The sequence below is a fragment of the Crotalus tigris genome, unplaced genomic scaffold (genome assembly GCF_016545835.1).
Source record: "Crotalus tigris isolate CLP2741 ecotype Arizona unplaced genomic scaffold, ASM1654583v1 scf7180000019856.1557650, whole genome shotgun sequence".
Classification (NCBI taxonomy): domain Eukaryota; kingdom Metazoa; phylum Chordata; class Lepidosauria; order Squamata; family Viperidae; genus Crotalus; species Crotalus tigris.
The window spans coordinates 1,092,043-1,111,375 of record NW_024097742.1 but is presented as its reverse complement, the minus strand read 5'-3'; the positions used below and the strand labels follow the sequence as shown (position 1 = coordinate 1,111,375).

At 35.7% G+C, this 19,333-nt stretch overlaps 1 protein-coding gene across 4 annotated transcripts in view; it reads left to right on the top strand.

Moving 5' to 3' along the window:
- The first annotated feature begins 984 nt into the window (after positions 1-984).
- The window catches only part of PPP2R5C (protein phosphatase 2 regulatory subunit B'gamma), a 70,008-nt gene continuing 51,659 nt past the window's right edge, over positions 985-19,333 (top strand). Inside the window, exons 1-3 of one of the 4 annotated variants that reach the window (XM_039364818.1) lie at positions 985-1,377; positions 2,946-3,011; positions 11,133-11,292. In XM_039364818.1, the coding sequence (XP_039220752.1) occupies positions 1,345-1,377; positions 2,946-3,011; positions 11,133-11,292 (259 nt within the window). In that variant the 5' untranslated portion in view covers positions 985-1,344. Of the gene's footprint in view, positions 1,378-2,945; positions 3,012-11,132; positions 11,293-13,951; positions 14,067-19,333 lie in introns of those variants that run through there. The other 3 variants (XM_039364817.1, XM_039364816.1, XM_039364821.1) reach the window with 3 other exon arrangements.

Genomic DNA, 19,333 nt, shown 5'->3' with positions numbered 1-19,333 from the left:
TTCATTTAACAACCGTGTTACTAATTTAACAACTGCAGTGATTCACTAAACAACTGTGGCAAGAAAGCTCATAAAATGGGGCAAAATTCACTTAACAAATGTTTCACTTAGCAACAAAAATTGCGGTTGTAACTCGAGCAGTACCTGAAGATGTATGCAAGAAAAATATGTGGGCATCTATTTCTGCCTGAAAGATCTTAAAGGCATCCAGAACTGGGAAAATATTCTCTTCTGTTGAGATTGGTAAGCAGAAGATATGTAGTATGTAATTTTTACTTAATTCCACTAGTGCCAACCTGTTACATGAAAAATAGCAAGAGTCTTGTGAGACCTTAAAATATTTACTGCAGATATAATCAGATTAGATTATTAAATGCAGATTGCAAGCCAGAGGAAGGCCTGTACGGTAACAATCAAATATACCCATAAATTGTATTCCACTGCAGCATTTCCTGCTGCGGCATCCTTGTTATAAGCATCTGTTTCAAAGGACTACTTGTAACCTGACATTTTAAAAACCAAACGAATTTATCTTTGGGTAAGTTTCCCAGACTCTACAGGCAGATATGGCAGGGGGTGAAAGAGAAATGTCCACATCCGAAAGTGCTGTTTTTGGAAGATGACTCTTTATTTTGCTCTAGGAAAGAAGAGAAAGAAGTCTGGAAGGACAATGCAGAAACCGAGCAGAAACGAGAGGACAACAGTGAGGGCAATTAACCAGAAGTTGTAGGTGCTTCATCACTTAAGATTTTTAAGAAAAGACTGGATATCCACCAAGGTCCCGTCCACCTCTACTCTGATTGAGAGCGGGAATCGAGCCGGCCGGCTTCCAGCCGCTTCACGCTGGTACCAAACGTCAACGTCAGTCTCTAAACCACACCTTCCAGAAGTATGGAGGCGGGGGAGAAAAGATGTGAGTGGAAGGAGGAAGAAGAACGTTAGAGCCACGTGACGCGGTCAAGCCAATGGAGAGGCGGCCAGCTAGCCCCGCCGTGAAGCAGGCAGGCTAGAGGACTCTTGGCGGCGGCTGCATTCTCCTCCTCTTTTTGCCAGCGCTCCTGGTAGTCGGAGCAGGGGGCGGGGGAAGAGAGACGAGTTCCGCGCGGGGTCTGAAGGAGGGAGCCAGCCAGCCAGCTAGCAAGCAAGTGCGGGAGGCGGACGGGGAGGGCGAGCCGGCTGGCTGGCTGGCCAGCCGGAGGAGTAGAAACAACTGAAGAAGGAGAGGGAGGGAGGGAAAGAAGGCAGAGGCAACGGGGCCGATACCACTGCCACCATCACACCGTCCTTCTCGGGAGGCTGCGACTCTTCGGCCTGGCGGGCCCCCAGACATCCAATCGGTCGGCCATGCCGAATAAAAACAAGAAGGAGAAGAGTCAGGTCAGGCCTGAGAGAGACAGCGTCGGCCGCGGAGTAGTCCCAGGCAGGAGCAGGCCCTGGGGTGGGCGGGATATTCTATCCAACTGATAGGGTGGAGGCAGACTGTTGGGGCCTGGAGGGTTGGGGGCGGGGGCGAAGGGAAGATTACAGTGCTGGGGGAGGGGGTGACCCGGCTTGTTGGGAATTGGCGGGGTTTGAAAAGGTGACAACCTCCTGCCCATTAGTGGAAGGTATTACTTGGGATTGAGTCTTTCCCACCTGTAGCACTTTAAATGGCACTAATACACACACAAACACACACACGCTTCTTGTGCAAACTCGTCCCCCATTCCAAACTGCAAAAAGCACGAGTTTGTACTCTGTTGATACAAACGCAACACAGGTACCCCATTTTTGCAAGTGTTGTTTTGGGATGGTTTCTGGATGTCCTAAATGTTGACTGATGAAAGAGGATGGGCTTATTTCCGAAAGTGGCGTAGACAGGATGCTTAGATTGGGGGGGGGGAGGTTTCTTGCAACAGACTGGCAAACTAATGTGAAAAGCACTAAGATAGTTTAATGTAGGCAATCAGTCTTATTATAATAAACTCACTTCAAAATTCACTTGTTATTTTTCTGTCTTTCATTTTGACATGTGTTTATGAAAGTGTCATTGAGCAAGTATTAAAATTTAAGGTACCGTTTTTCTACTGAAGCAATGTGCAGGCATCATATCTAGGCAATGGCGCAATCCTATGCTTGTGTACTTTGGAATAAACTTTACTGCTCAGTGAGTCTCATTAATTCAAGTATGCATACCAACAGGCTGTATATGTATTAAAGCTGTATACTTTGTCTGCTAACTGACAAATAGAGATCTGGTATCTTATTGTTTATTACTGAGTAAAACAGGAAGGTTCTCTTGTTAATTAATCCTGTAGTGTTGAATTCTATGGTAGCATCTCCATATATGCTCAGAAATGCAAATGTTTATTACATGTATTTTATTACTTTAATAGAGTACTTTATATACACTAGGGCCTTAACTGGTTTGCTACAATTCTACTTGCCCTTATAAATTTCAAGAATAAATATCTAGGGAAATTTGTCTATTGACTGAGGGCCTAGGTTCTTGTTGGCATTTGCATTCTGAAATGTTTTAAACACACATATAAAGAGTACAGCTCATCATTTGGCATAATTTTTAAGAATTACAAATGGAAGCTCTTTGATAGGATACTTGTGCTCGTGTGACCTGTTCATATTACAAATTTAATTGGGCCTTACAGAGAGCTTAATTTTTACTGATTCTCAGAATTGTAATAAAAATGGTGCCATGGATTATTTGTTAGAAATGAATTAATTCAAGTTCCTTAATATTTCTTTTAGTCTACTGCCTTAGCTTTTAAAAAGTATTAAAACGTTTTTTGTCAATGAACAGTGGTTTCAAAACTCTACTGCTTGTTTGAAAGTAAATGTAGGCCATGTATTCTGTTTGATATAATCACATTTTTTTAAGTTTAAAAAATAATGACTTTCTAAACAAAATTATACTGTATGCGCTTGAAATTTTCTTATCTCAATTTTAGGAACCTCCAAAAGTAGGGAAAACTGGGAAAAGCAGCAAAGATGTACAAGATAATCTGGATATTGAGGTAATTTTTTAAATTCTATCCTGGAAAAGTATGCTATGTTCTATAAGATTTGAAAGATTTGGAAGTTCCTTGTTTTGTGATATCATGATCTGAGTTCTCTGAGTAACTTTAAACATTTTCTCACATTTCCCTAACCTAATATATAAATTCTAGGAATGATAATATTAGTTTACTTAATTGAAAGAATTATTACAATAATATACTATAAGTGTTTTGTAAGGTTAAGAAAAGTTATTGTATAAAAGCTAAGTTTATTATTGAGGATCTGGAGTTTCACCATATTTCAGTAGAATTGCTAATCTATGAATTAATTCACTTGTTCTTACTTTAAATTGCTTAGAAGCTTGCAAATTTAGTGACAAATATTTCTTAATTAAATTAGAATTCTACCAAACACATGTTTTAGTAATCTGATTGATTTAAAAACTAATATCCTATTTTAACTAGTCAATAATTGTCTTACCTGTTTTGTGTTTCTTATATAGAAACTATCCTATGATACTAGGGCTTTTCCATTCAGTCGTTCATATCTAAACTGTATAATCTTGAGAATAAAATTTAAAATTTTCAATATTATGCCTTTTATAAGCTCTCTCCTTAAATGTTCAGGGCATATGTTTTTAATATTTTCCTCAGTAATATTTTTGCTCAATATAAATAATAAATGTAAAGTATAAGTAACTTGAGCATAGATTTTAGCTTGGAATTTTTATTTGCTGAAATACACAAATGTTAATATTAGAGTAATGATGTTATGAAAAAGATCAGGAAGATGATATTTCTATAATTAATAAAACATTTAATAGTATGTCATATTTCATTAAGCAGGGGTACCTTTACTAAAAAGCAAACTAATCATTCTGAAAGTTACCAAATATCAAGAAATAATAACTCTAAAAGTTCCCTCGTTGGCCCAAGCTGAGCAAATAACCTTTGACAAGAGATGAACTAACTACATTCTGCTTTTAACACCTCTGCAAAGAGGGTTCTATCTAATTTTCAGTAAAAATTGATAATACTATACAGACAATTAAATAAGGGTCCACTCAGCAGGGAGCAACAAATGCTGTGTCAGGAGAACCTAATTCTTCATACTAATTCGTCATGCCTTGGTTAAACTAACCTTAGTTGTACATTTTGGGGAAAAAATAGAAGTTTTATGATAGATGCTGATGTTCATAAGATATGCTATGAGAGTTTGGAGAGTTATTTTTAAGAAATATGCTGAATTTGAACTAGACATGGCATTACTTATTTAATTTAGATGTTACTCATCTCCCTGTCCCCAGTGACTCTGAGCGGCTTACAGTAGCACAACAATTATGAATTAGACATTGAAATTAAATAAGAAGCTGTTACTTTACAAATCAAATCAAGTAATAATTCTCTATTCTAAGATCAAAGTATATTTCCTTTAAGAAAAAAATATTATAAAATGGTAGAGATGTTTTGTATCTTGGATTCAAAACAAAGGATTTAGAGCAGCTGAAAATATGCATGCTGCACCTCTTGGCACCTTAGAAAAACAGTATTTTCCTGGTTTCATATGATAGCTGTCAATCCCCGGAAAGTCATATTTGAAGCAAGGAAGAGCAAGTACATTTTCAGGCCTCCTTAATATAAATGTGTACAGAATTTTCCTGTAAGAACATAGCTATGATGTGACTTTAGGAAAAGGTACATCATTTTTAAGGAGGTGCTGACAGATATATTCACTCCCACCCCTATTCCAAAACAGTTTTTCTGCTTCAGATTCTACAGATACCTAGTAAGAATGAGCACTGTATATAAGTTTCTTCTCAGTATTTTTCTTTGTGAAGCTTTTTTGCATTAAACATTTCTCTGATTTTGATTAATATTTTCCCTGTTGTTCTACAAGTTATATAGAAAAGTCCTTGTTGCTGGGGAGTGTAGAACTAAGGAGACAGGAGCATTCACAGAGATCTGATTGAATGTATATTTGGGTTGGCTTCCATAACTGTTATATGCAATTCTTAAAACCACCGAATGCTTAAGAATTGTATGTCATTTAGTATTGCAAGGCATTGTACATGCTGAATTGTGAGAAGCTGATGAAGTGCTGGTTTAACATTCTAATACAACCATTTTAAACATGGTACATATTTTGTTTTTTATAGAGGTACATACACAACTGTCAGGTCTGCATAACTGTCAGGTCAGCAGTCTTTCCCATGATGGTGATTCCTACTGAACCAGACTGAGAGACCATTTAAAAGCTCGGGAACCCTTTGCAAGTGTTAGCTGATTAGAGTGGCACTTTGAGTCTAGAATATTGAACCTTTTCACAATATTCTAATTTTCTGAAATTGTGGATTTGGGGTTTTCATGAGCTGTAAGCCATAACCATCTCACTTATGACACATCACGGCTTGAACTATCTTGCTTTTCATGTAATGAGTCTATCTCATATATTAGGTTCACCTTTAAGTTGCATTACTGAAATAAATGAACTTTTGCATGATATTCTAATTTTTCGAGTTTTACCTATGTACATGGAAATACTAATGGGGAAACTTATTGCCCAGTTTAAAATTAAAGTTCTATGAAAATAGAGAACTTGCATATTCAAATGCATCTTATCTCTGGATATATATAGAGAGACCCTAAGAATCCTTTTCTAAGTAACAGATTTCTAGGATATACAGTGCAGTTTGACCGGTGAGTGTTGTTTATAATGGGTAAAGAATAATATAATTAATTGAACATATGCATAGATGTGCTTCAGACAATAGAACTGAATGGGGTAATGATAGGAGAGCTTCTGCTGGATCCAGCAAAGGGACTATCTTGGGAAGCAGTGATGTGCAAAATTCAGATATTCATTTTCCTGAGCTCAAGAGAAGGCACAACCCCTGAAGTTCTCAATAGGTGTAGCAAAGATACCTGCACTGAATCCAAAACCCTTGCCTGCTTCATGTCTAAATGCCAGACGTTTCTAACTGCAAGCAATATTTTATAGTTGTTCAATAGAAGCTATAGTTTTTGATATGGTAGGATGTACTGTAGTATATAAGAACTGTAATTACCAGGTTTGTCATGCTTTTTTTAAAAAAAAGAAATCTATTTCAGGTGTCCTCAAAAATTTAGGGAGGAGTCACAAGCAATTTAGAATAGGGTTGCTTTTTTAAGCTCATCAAGCTCACATAGGCTCTTGCTTTCACTGGGCAACCCTGGAGCCCACTTACATATGTAGAACAGAGAACGGGGGCATATGGAGAGGGAGAGCAAAAAAGTAAAGATGATAGTTCAGTTACTCTTAGAAACAATGTGGTCTTTTTAACACACTCGATAGATGTCCCAAAGGTGCTTTTTCAGGAGACAACTGGATTTTCTTCTTTTTCATCTGGTAGAGAATAGTCTTGAGTGAGTTTTGATAGCAGTCAAGTTTGCCTGTGCAAGGCTGGTGCAGACAAAGTAGGATCTTGATAAAATTCATTCCTGCTGTGCCTGGCCAAAACTGCAGTGGACTTGCACAGACAAAGCAAAGAGTAATACCCAGAGCAACTTTTTATATATTGCTATGTACTTCTGTCTACCCATCTCTAAAAACCAACTTATCAGTCATAGCAGCTTTATTATTTATTAATCTATCAATCCAGGGGATTACAGGTTTTTTTATCATGTATTGGTAAATTATAATGCCTGAAAGTGTAAAGACATATCTTCCTTTTAAAACACCACATAAATCTTTGTGTGGCAATAGGAGTTGCGTTGTTTGTGTGTGTGTGTGTGTGTGTGTGTGTGTGTGTATGTATATGTGTAATATAGATATAAATATAGATAGATATATAGAGATAGATAGATAGAGATACCAATATCATAGATTAATATGAAAAGAGATTTTGATTGACAATCCCTGGGAGCCTTTTTTCTAATTTCCCCATTTGTTTAGATCTCTGGGACTTCCTTGGGGTGTTCCATTCAATTACTAACTGGGGCTGACCCTGCTTAGTTTCTTCAGAATCAGCCTAAAAGTAATTAGGTCTTGTGATATACTGTAATTCTGCCTTGTTTAATTTTGTCTAATTTTTGTAAATGCAATCTGAAACCTTTTTGTCTGAAAATGTACCAGCATATATTATCTTTTTCCCAAACTCTAGTGAAAAATGCCAGATTGTAAAGTTTAAAGATTGTCCCCAATTCAAAGGACAGAAAGAACAAATAATAGTAACTTACAAGTATTTTATTTATAAGCATCTATATAAATTATCACTCTATTTCAATTTTCATATCACTTTCTAAGAATACTTGTGCACTAGTGAAAGAAACTATTTCAGACATCATGCACAGTTATATAAACATTAAAATGTGAGATTTCTAAGACCAAAACAAAAGTAGATTTAATAACCAAACTTGCAATTCAATTTGGGTGACGGGGCAGAGGTTGGAACTACATATGATGGGATGTAATCCTGATAGCAGTAAACCTAGTATCATATTTATTTTCTCAACAGTATCTAATAAAACAAAATATGAGGCATCATATCTGATTGCTTCTAATACTTAGGCAGCACTATTAAGTAAAGCTGAATTGGGGTAAATTCACATATTACACTATATATTTTGTCAGATGAGATACAGGATTGCAATTTTTGATAGCAGTTGAACAGCTACCTCTGTCTTGGTTTCAGAAAAATTTCTGCATGCTTCCAGTGAATATTTTAGTTACCACTTTTCATGAAATTAGGGTTGTTATCACATTGTTTTTGCACACCCAGATATTTATAATTCCATCCAAAGAATAATATTTCTTCGTTGACCAGGTATTTTACTGTATTGATATAACTATTTTTAATTGCTTGCAAAATATGTAATAAGTTTGGTTTCAGACTTATCTATCTAATCATATCCATATTTGAGGACATTTTTGTTGGAAGAATGTGTAGGCTTTAAATACTGGGGCTTTTTTCCCACAAAATTGTGGTAATCTTCTGCTTTACTTTGTACACTAAAGCCAAATCTTCTTGTTATAATGGATACTGTTTTATTTTATTTAGCATGGTAGTCTCTTAAAGCTAGTATATCTTTGGGGAGATTTGACAAACTGTTATAAATATAGAATGGTTAACTTTCTTTTTCTCTGCAACTATTATTATCTCCATATAGTACCATTTATTGCCTTGCTTTGGATTCAGATTGAGATCATTCTATCATTTTGTCCACAAGCATTGACGTCAACACTCTTGTTAATAATGATGCTGCAAAGGCATCCATGTTATTACAACTTACTATACTTTAACATGTCACAGCAAAAGCAATACCTAGCCATCCTTGGCTGATGTCAAGAATATGAAAAGGGGTCAGGTCTGATCAGAATCTGGGTGAGACACTACCAGAGCTTTCCAGAATAAGCTATAGATTAAACTAGGATATCTGAAAATAAAATCTGAAATAAGGGAATGGTAAAAAAAAAACCCTTCTATATTGTTACATAAAATGCTATTACTGGAATTCAAGCTTGACTTGAAGGGAGATTTTATTTACTGTTTATTCTAAAAACAGTATGGCTAACTATAATTTCATGTAAAGCTGAATTGTTTTAATAATGTTCACTGTTCAGTGTAGATATTTTCCCAAGATTCTTCTTTTCCTTCTTTTGGATGTGCCAGTTTTATATTGGCAGCTAACCATGAAGTATATTTGAAAAAGTATGCATGTGTTAAATAATGGTGGTTTTTGTGAGCATTAAGTGCTTCTGTATGTGTATCATGACTGTATGTGAGATAGAGAAAGCGAGCAGATCTTGTATGTGCTGTTTTGGAAGCCTTTGTGATGTTATAGGAGGCTACATTACAAGGGAAAGTTAAAAAGTCTGCTGCTTTTACAAATTATCAAGAATGTAGAATTTTGACTATGATGAGTTCAAATTCATTATTGTCATATTTGCTTTGGTATATTTACATTTTTGTATCCATAGTTGTGAGTTTAGTTCCACAGTTATGGAAATTAATATTTTAAAGAATTAGACTGTGAATGATCAGCATCTGTAGTTGTTTCTTATTCCTTTCTTGAGCACATATAAAAAATCAACATTGAAATAGGAATATTATTTCAGTACTTTGTTCTGTAGTTTGCAATAATATTGCAAATAATATTAGAAAAAATCCCATTTCAGAGTATAAAAATCATTTTATACTACAATTATAAACAGTTGTCTATGTAGGTAATTATATATGCCAAAATTTAATATATTGTAAATCTAGTTTCCTCCATCGGAGATGATTCAGTTTTTATGGCCAGAGGGCTAAGTTTATTGTGACAATAAAGTCATAGATTTGAAATAAGTACATTAATGCTGGGATCCCAATCCTCTTTGAATCACTTGTGCTTTTGAGAATGTGCTCTGGGCACTCTCCCAAAAAATTCACCTTGGAAGACATGGCCAGTCACAAAAGAGTTTGATGTGATTTAAAGAAAATGTAAAAACAAAAAATTAAATCACAAGGCAGAGATGAAATCTGAATTATAAAACAGAGACTTACGGTTTGGGATCTGCATAATGTTATAGCCAAATGTATTTTGTTCAAGGCTTAAAGATAACACTGGGAATAAAGATGATTCCAGAGCTGGTTAGCAGCAAGAGAGGGGCCTATTGGCACTAATTTCAGCGCTTCTGACTTATTAATGAGAAAACAATATCAATAGGAAGAAAAATTGTGCAATTTAAAAGCACATTGAAAGGCTTCTCTGAAAGTTAACATTTTAAAAATACATTCTTCAAAGGAACCCTTAAAGGCAAGAGCCTTCACTTTGTAAGGGGTAGGGATTTCATCCAGTTTTCTCCTTTGGTAGTAGACCATGAATCACCATCTTGTGATATTTTACAACATCTATAAGGTTGTCCCAGGAAATATCGCAAAGCAGTGGCAATAATTTTTGCTAGTATAGTTCAACTCTTGACCGTTATACTAATTTACATGTTTTCATTCAAAAGAGAAAGGTACAGTACATCGATAACAGTAACTATGCCCATATTAGAAGTAAAAGTTTGAACATAATTATTATCATGAATTTCAAGATAGCCAAAAAGAACATTATTCTCTCTGGAAATGGGAACGTATGGTGTTATTGACTTAATGCTATAAGATCTGTAGCTCAGGTTTAAACTCTGGGGTCCTTGATGCTCTGAGTTTGGAGGCTTTCTTGCAGATGTTTTGTTAGCAAATAAGTAACATTAATGCTACTGATGATGTTACCTAGTTTGGTAATGAAACACCTGCAAGAAAACCATCAAGCTCAGAACACCAAGGACCCCACAGCTATAAGTTTTATTTATAAACAAAAAGTTTGGGAAAGTGGAATCTTATGGAATCTTAGAGCAGCAAACCAAGTTTGTGTAGATTCTGTGCAACCATAACTTTTGCCTTCCTCTAAAGTTGTAACTTTTTTTCAAACTCATTGAACCAGATACTATAGATATTAAACACTTCCAGCAACTTTAGTAACTTTCTTGTCTGTTTTTAAAAATTTGACTAAAAGAGAAAAAGAAATCAAAATATATTAAAAGCAGTTTGTAGACATTTAATCTCCAAACTTGTGTGATGGTTTATTTTGTAATCCTGAATTGCAAATAGAGGAAGTTTAAAGAAAACCAAACATAGGATCATTATAAAAAATACTTTTCTAAAGAAAAATGAACAATGGACGTCACTAGCTTTCTCAAGAACGTTTATCTTATGGATTTTGATGATAATATGGCATTTGTTCATTTATATCAGACATGTCAAACTCATGACGTCATGTGACGTCGCCCGATGTATCGGAGCTTTTTCCACATTGCCGGCAATGGGGCGGTTTCTTTGTGATGCGTCTGGCCCGTGGGCCAGCAGTTTGACACCCCTGATTTATATCTTTGCTTCCTATCACTGGGTATTTTAAAGTGTCCTGACTTTGTTCCTATTACTATTACTTTTAGGCTTAGGCACAAAGCCAGCTGGGTGATCTTAGGCCAGTCACTCTCTCACCCCCAGGAAGATGACATGGCAAACCACTTCTGAAAAAGCATTGTTAACAACATTAAGCTTGCATCAATAAAATCTGTTGCTGCCTAATTAACATCCTTTTTAAGAAGTCTCATGATGTTTTGCTTTTTAAAAACAGATTTCAAGCAAAAAAGCGAATACTGTATCATCTGCAACACAGTTATCTAAAAACAAAGTAACCTCTACACAAGCTGCAGCAAAGAAAGAAAAACGACAGAGTTCCTCAAAATTTAGTATTACGAGTAATAGAGAACTTCAAAAACTGCCAGCTTTAAAAGGTATTTGCAATTTTTTTCACATATATCATTATAAACGCAGGTGGGAATTCCAACAGCGGGATTAAGAAGTTAGTTAAGCCTGTGAGATGCTAATTTATTGTGGATTATTTTTTCCTCAATTGTCTTTTTTTCCTTTTTTTCTTTTTTATTTGTGTGTCTTTTTTTATTACTTCACTAATGTTTTTTACTTGTTTAACACTCAGCCTCACTTTGGCATAAGGGGCAGACATAAAAATTGAAATAAGTAAATGTTGATTGTAAAAAAATTGGCACTATAATGTATTGTTGTGGATTCCTTTAAGCTCTTATAGCAGAGCTTCTGACCTTTTTCCTTCAAAGATCAGATCACAAGAGCATTTCTTGAGTTTCCATAAGTTTCAAGTGTGATTAGCTGGGTGGTTCATACGCTGCTGCTAAAGAAATATGGCAAGATTATTGCTTTAGGGCAGAAGCAGCAGAGTATGGTCCAAAATTTATATGATAACATTATGCTATGATAATGTCTAGAAAAAAATAGCTGAGAATTTATGCTCATCAAGGGGTTATATTTAAAGAAACAAATTCACACGAGCAGTTTAATGTGAAGTTATAGAATTTTAAAGCCAACTGAATACACATGTTGAACTTGAGAGCAGAACATATGATCACATCTCCCTTTTGATGTGGAGAACACCTATGAATACATTTTTGATTGACTGCCATCAAATTGCTTTAATAGGAATATTGTAGAATATGCAAATTTCTCAAATTTCCAAAAATTCTTACATGCAGCAAAGCTTTAGTTGCTATATCGATGTGTATGAATAATTTTATGATTATGAATCACAAAATTAAAATTTCTAGAAGTTTTAATTTTACATTTCTAGAAAGCAGGTTCTTTTTCTGCACAGCATCTTATTTGAAATAAGCCAAAAATTAATTTCTTTGTAATTCTTCAGGAAAAGAGGCACTGCTATTCCATGAAGCGGCCTGGTTTTTAAACAGGACTGGGAGCAAATAAACAGAATACAGATAGTCCTTGAGTTATGAATGCAATGGAGCCTGCCCATTCCATTCGTCACTCGAGTATTCATAGGAGTGAATGGTGTACCTTGAACGCGACCACTCCCTGCTTTCGCCCACGCATTCGCTAATCGAACGCACAGGTCTTTAAGTGCAGATGTGGGATCACAGGTTGGGGAAAGCCATGGGGGACCTAGTGATGAAACAGACCATCTGCTTTGGACCATCCAAGGCCTCCCTGACCCACTGTGATAACCTCATTCTCCCTTCCCTTCCCTCCCCCATCCTGCCATGCCAGGTCACTTACCTTGTGAAGATCTGTCTCTTCTCCAGCCTCTCTATTTCTTTGCCTGCTCCTGGCGAGCAGGGAGAGCAGAGGGAGAGCAGGATGAGAGCGCCTTGCTTGGCTTCTCTGAGTCACCGGGCTGCCTGCCACTTCTGGAGCAGTGGGCAGCCTCAGTAAGTCTCCTCCAAAAGATTCCAGGCTCGGTGCAGAAAAGCGTTTACACACCATAGGGAGGTTTGGGGCAGCAAAATCACATTGCTTCAAGCCCCTCATTGCCGTGCAAACACTTTTCACACCCATTGTCTGCAAAAGCAGGTGGTGCCTGAAGTCACACGAGATAATAGCCCCTAGAAGGATTTGGCCTCTGGACAAAAAGTGTTTATCCACCTATGGGGCGCTGCTTCAAAGAGCCCCAGAGAGCTTGAGGGGGTTTTTGAAAACGGGGGCCCAGAGCGACATGCTCTCTCTCCCTGGCCTCCTTTCTCGGCAGCAAAGGCTTTTTGCAAAGATGGCAAAAGGCTTTGCAAACGGCTTCGATATTTCAGGCCTTCCCTCCATTTGCAGATCTTGTCCAGGCCTTTGTTTGCAGAGAACAGAGGACTAAAGTACCGTGAGATCAGTAGCATGAGAGCTCACACTATTGATTTCACATGATCTTGCGGTACTTTAGGCTTCCATTCTCTGCAAACGCACTGAAGACCTGAAGCAGCGAAACCAAAGGCTTGCTAGATCTTCACAAGGTGAGTATCCACAGGCCTTGTGCCTATGGAGACCGGGCAAGGAGGGGGGAATAGGCAGGGCGAATATTGCAGTGCCTCTGCGGTTGTTAGTAAGGGTGAACGACAGCCGTGGTGCTGCAACATTTGTAATTTCGGGATTTGTTCATAAGCACTAGGGCAAGCTTATCGTATAACTTAGAACAGGCGCTAAGTAAATGTTCGTAACTTGGGGATTATCTGTCTAGCACTTGACTAGAAGCAGCATAAAATTATAATTAACTGGTTTTGGGAAGGCTTGATGTGTATATGCCAAGAGACTTGTCACTTGTAATTTCATGTGTAGAATTATGCTTTTTGAATCTCTGTTCTATGCTGACATAATATGTTTGAAATACACAGATGCCATTAGGATTAAAAAGTTTTTATATATTGGCCTGATAATCATGGGATCCTTCCAAACAATGAGAAAAGGAGAATGAAATAAGATCTAGTGGAAGCATTTTATGTAGTTCGTAGGGCATTGATTTCTATAGTATGCCAAAGTGAAAAGCAAACATTTGATAATGAATTATAGTAATTGCCTGATTTCTAAATTATTAATGTAAAATCTGGTTTTCTTTTTTTTTTCATATTAAATACTTGCAATAATGAGATCTTATCTTGAATGAACCTAAAGTGCTGGGATATACTTGCTTTGTGAGATACCTTCTATACCAATACTATATATTGCAAGTTCCCTCTTTGACAAGGCACCAGCAAATACCATTGTAAGTTGCACCAAATTTTCTTCAAGTGAGCTTTTGTTCACACAACAGAAATTCCCCTGCTTGCTTTTCCTTACATCGTATGTTCCTGATTGCTTTTGTGATTTTAAAAGTGGATATCATCATATTATTGATACAATGACTGAACTTTGGTGCTGTTTTTTGATCACGGTAAACTTCAATGTGCTGTCTAAAATATATTTGCCCTTAAGTCATATTTGCTCAGTAAAAATAATCATGGTTTCTGGGCATGATTGTTGATTTTTTTTTATAAAAAACAAGCTTTGATCAGAAAATAAAAAACGGGGGAAAGAAGCAAACCATGGAGAACACACAACTTCATAGGAACAGTGAGGTAATCACAATGCATCACTATTCTATAGTATGTTTTCTCTGTATAGGTTTAAAACTTTCAAATTTTGTGCTTGTTCAGTTACAATAAAAAAATAGGTTTGATTTCTCTCCTGAGGCTATAATTAATATTATCTTGTGGGATGCTATTGGTCTGTTGAACCTAAAAACAGTTCTCATTTCTTCATGTTTCAGTAATGCTTGACAAGTAGTACATATGGCCTTCAGTTTTAATGATAAAACCTGAATATCTCAGATAGCTTAGCTGAAAGAGATAGAGAACAGTGAATAACAAAGAAAATGGAAAATATCTTTATAAATATTTCTTGTTTCTTTTGCAAAAATCTTGGATCTGGATTGCCATTAACCTGATTCTGATTGTGGAAAATGGGTGCAGATAATGTAATTTGCCCAAAGTTATGCTATCTTGGCAAAGTTATATCTTAAATGCTCTCCATTGGATTGTATGATTAGGATCGTTAATAGAATTTATTACATGATAAATGTAGATGTCCTACCTTTATTTCAAAACCTGATGTTACAGTCATCTAACTTTTCTGCAGTCCAATTGTAAAAACAAAATATTCATATTTAAATGAAATGAACTGGAGCAACTTTCTTTTAGTTGCTAGTATTTTAGACAATCCAAAAATGTACTGTGCACTTTTTTAATACAATCTAATGAATTGCTACTACTTAATATCAATTTCACATGTTAAATAATGGACATATTTCCTACATTATAAATCCTTATTAAATCAGTTTTAATGTTTAATTATTAGGGAGTCCAATTTAGGACTGATTTTGCCTTAAAAATAAAAGTAATCACCTGGCTCTAAAATGTATGTTACATACCCTTCAAAGTCCAGCTCACTTTTTTTTCAATTCAGGACTTGAGAAATGGATGCACCTTTCATAGAGGTCAATTTTAAGGTAGGCAGCCATTAAATTTTGCCTCATGGACATGAGAGCATATGTTGTTTTTGCCCCTTTATTTTAGCCTTTTAAAGTATAGGCTAACAACAGTGTTGAGCTAAATTATATGGTGTGTTTTGATTAGAATAGCTGAATGTGACATGCAAATGACTGATAGCCTCTTTAATTCCTTTTTGCTAGAAAACCCGCATTGCATGTGCATCAAACTCTCTTTTTAATCTGGATGAAAAAAATAATTGGGAAGTGGTGGAGACAAAATGGATATGCACTTTCTAAAAGGAGCATTTTGATAAAATATTCAGTGTACCTGATACTGAGATGCTGAGTTTCTCTTATTTCTATGTCCCTTCATAAAGTTTTGTTATTGCTCAGTTAAATGCTGGAAGAATATACAAAACTTGAACCACATTCTAAAAAACTTCTAATTTGACAATTAACATTCTAAAAAAAGTATATAAGGTATATTTTTGGTTCTGTGTGGTTTTTGAGATTACTAATATCATTACAATACTAGCTTTGCTTGGTTATGTTTTTAAACAGTGAACTGTTTTTAAGAGTCAATGGTATTTTATTTCACTTCAGAACTTTGATAATCAATGAAATTTAATTTGCAATGCACCATTCTTAAAAAGATAACTTAGATTTAATATAAATGGTTTATTAGAAAATAAACTAAAATATGAGAGATATTTTAAGTTACTGTCCATTTCCATGAAGCCTAAGCATAATTTACTTTTTGATCATTGAAAAGCAGATAATGGCTGGATTTTTATATCATTCTAAGCTGTAATAGTACTATGGCTTAGCATAATGTGGTATCACATGTGTGCCCCAGATTGCTATAGTTTATTCAATAAACTCTGATTCAAAAATCTGATTTAACACCGATTCTAGCTAATATTAAATTTAAGTTACAGTATTTGTTTTCATTATTCAGATTGTATGAAGTTCGTGATTGATACCATTGTACATGCTACAAATCTAATAGACAGATGTAGTTCTGCAAACATAGCTATCCCTTGCTAATTCTCTATAAGTCTGTAGTTGTCCATGAACAGATTAAAACATAAAGGAGGTGGAAATTGTTGAAGTATGGATTATAAACTGAAAGAGAATTACATAGATATTTAATATTTAGAAATAACACTAAATAGTTTTTAAAGGATTCCCAAGTGGAAAGTGGAACAAAACAGTGGAAATATAGCATACATGAGGGAGAGTATCGAAATCTAATCTTAAATAAGAGCATATTGAAATAATTCAAATTTACTGTGTCTAAATGGAGAACAGGGAAAGACCGAATAAACTCTCCCAACAAAGAATTCCACAGCCTGAATGAAGAGGCTCTCTGCTGTATAGTTATATACAGGTAGTCCTCAACTTACAGTCATTCATTATTGACTGTTACAAGTTACAACGGCACTAAAAAAAAGTGACTTATGACTGTTTTTCACACTTAGAACCATTGTGGCATCCCCATGACCATGTGATCAAAATTCATGTGCTTAACAACTTATTCATACTTATGACAGTTGCAGTGTCCCAGGGTCAGGTGATCACCTTTTTGCGACCTTCTAACAAGCACTCAGTGGGAAAGCCAGATTCCACTTAACAACTGTGTTACTAATTTAACAACTGCAGTGATTCACTTTACAAATGTGGCAAGAAAGGTCATAAAATAGGGCAAAACTCACTTAACAAATCTCAATTAGCAACATAGATTTTGAGCTCAATTGTGGTCATAAGTTGAGGACTATCTGTATATGGTTGGACACAGAGTAAGAACTCTCTAGAAAGACTAATTAAATAAGAGTAATATAGAAAAAAACTGTTTTAAGTCAAAAATAGCTCATTGTAATTTTTCTGTATTAAAATCTCCTTTTTATGATCTCTTACTTTTCCATAGCAATTAACCAGTCACTTTAAAGAAGTGAATGACAGGTAAATGGATACAGGAAATCAAATAATCAATCTACAGAAAGTAATATTTGCAGTAGGATGTCACGTTTAGGAACATGCTCTTGATGTTATTTATTCATAGAGTTCCTGCTCATGTATGGGGAAGGGGTAGAAGATACTAAATGAAGATAGCAGGGAAGTTGGGAGAAATCCAGAGGGAATGCCTAGAAAGTGAAAGCAAAAAAAGAATAGAGAGAGAGAATAGATGAAATCCTTGTTCCCAAGAATTGAATGAAAAGTAGGGAGAGATTGCTTTGTCCTGAAGATGCTGTTTGAAAGTAGTATTGGATGAATATGACTATGACAGAATGTGTATCTTGAATGTAAAACAGTGGTGCCTCCTTTTCTTGGGAACTCTTGTTTCCAGCCAACATAACATTTTTAGCTATTTTGCATTTTAAATGTTGGGCCTTGATTTCAAGTATTTTAACTGTTCCACCTTTAAAAGCTTCTTAATAAATATTTATTTCTAAGAGGAATAAAGAACTATGCATAGAAATTTGCTACATCTCTTCAAAGGACTAACACTCAAAGACTTAATTTTTATGCTTTCATTTAATGAAGTTAACTATTTATTTAACAGCAGTTTTACACATTTTAGCCCCATTGTGTTTATAAACTTACTTGCTTCAAGAAGATAATGTAATATAAACCAGGTCACAGTCATAGATAGGAGAGCCTTTCACAACTTCACATTGTGTGCCCTTTGCACTCTTTTTAAGATCATGAGGTCCTGTGTGCAATCACTCATGCCCTGGTCATCTCTTGGTTGGATTACTGCAACACGCTGTGCATGCGGCTATCCTTAAAGAGTATTTGGAAGCTACAACTCATACAGAACACACTGGCATGGATAATTCTGGAGGCCCCTAAAGTGGCATATGTAACACCTCTGTTACTCAAGCTGCACTAGTTGCCAAGTGGCCTGTCCCACTGATACCAGCAGAATAGGCTTTCCATGGATCTCATCTGTCAAGGAATTTCGACTTGTGGAAAACCTTGCTCTTCCAGCTGCCCTAGGTCCCCACTGGGGATGCTTTGTGTTGGAGATAGCTGACAGGGAAGAGAGAAGATCTCATCCCCATGCTGCCCATCCTCTTGATTTCTAGTTTCTATTTAATTCTTGTTAATTTTAATTGTTTTTATATTATCTCTTTATCATTTTGAAAGCCTCCCAGTAACACGGGCAGCATATAAATTTAATAAACTAAATAAATGAGGCATGTGCATGCTTACCTATATGATGAAATTGCACCTTAGTAAAATACTAAGGAAAATACCCCGCTACATTAAATTAATTGCTAAAAATAATACTTATGATGAAATATGCCTAATTCTTGAAATAGTGATTCTTATAAAGTTATTTCTATGAAGTTAAAGGAATGTTTTAAGCATAATATTTTTTACCATTTAGATTATTATTGATTATTATTTCCCCTTCCATCTTCTTAAAATTCCCATCAAGCCCTCATCATAGCTAGATTTCCTAGATGTATGGTACCTGTCTACATACATACAGGTAGTCCCTAACATGTTCAATAGGCTCTTTGACCTGTTATAATCCTTAATCCTTGTTGTCTGAAATAAGACCCTAATCAGTTGCATACTAAAGGCTTTCTTTTGCCTCCTAAGCATCCAATGTGCTGGCCCCATGCTAGTGAATTCCTTTTGATGTGTATGCTTACTCTCTTGTAATCTTTTCCTTTACCCCCCCCCTTTTGTAAGGTGAAGTAAAATTATAAACAGTTGCAGTCATGTGATTTTCACTTAGCAATCACTTTGTTGAACAAACAAAATGCCAGAACTAATTGTGTTGCTAAAGGAGGACTACTCTATAAAATCTGATTTGCACCTTTTGAAAATGATTAAAAAAACTGTTTCAGAACTCAAGTAAATGCAGTATTTCTCTACTATTTACAGATAGTTAAGCGAGTGGCAGGTGCAGCCCAGTTTCAAACAATAGTGGGTCGCAGCCTGCGGGTTGGGGAGCCCTGGTTTACAAAATCTCATAATATATAAAATAC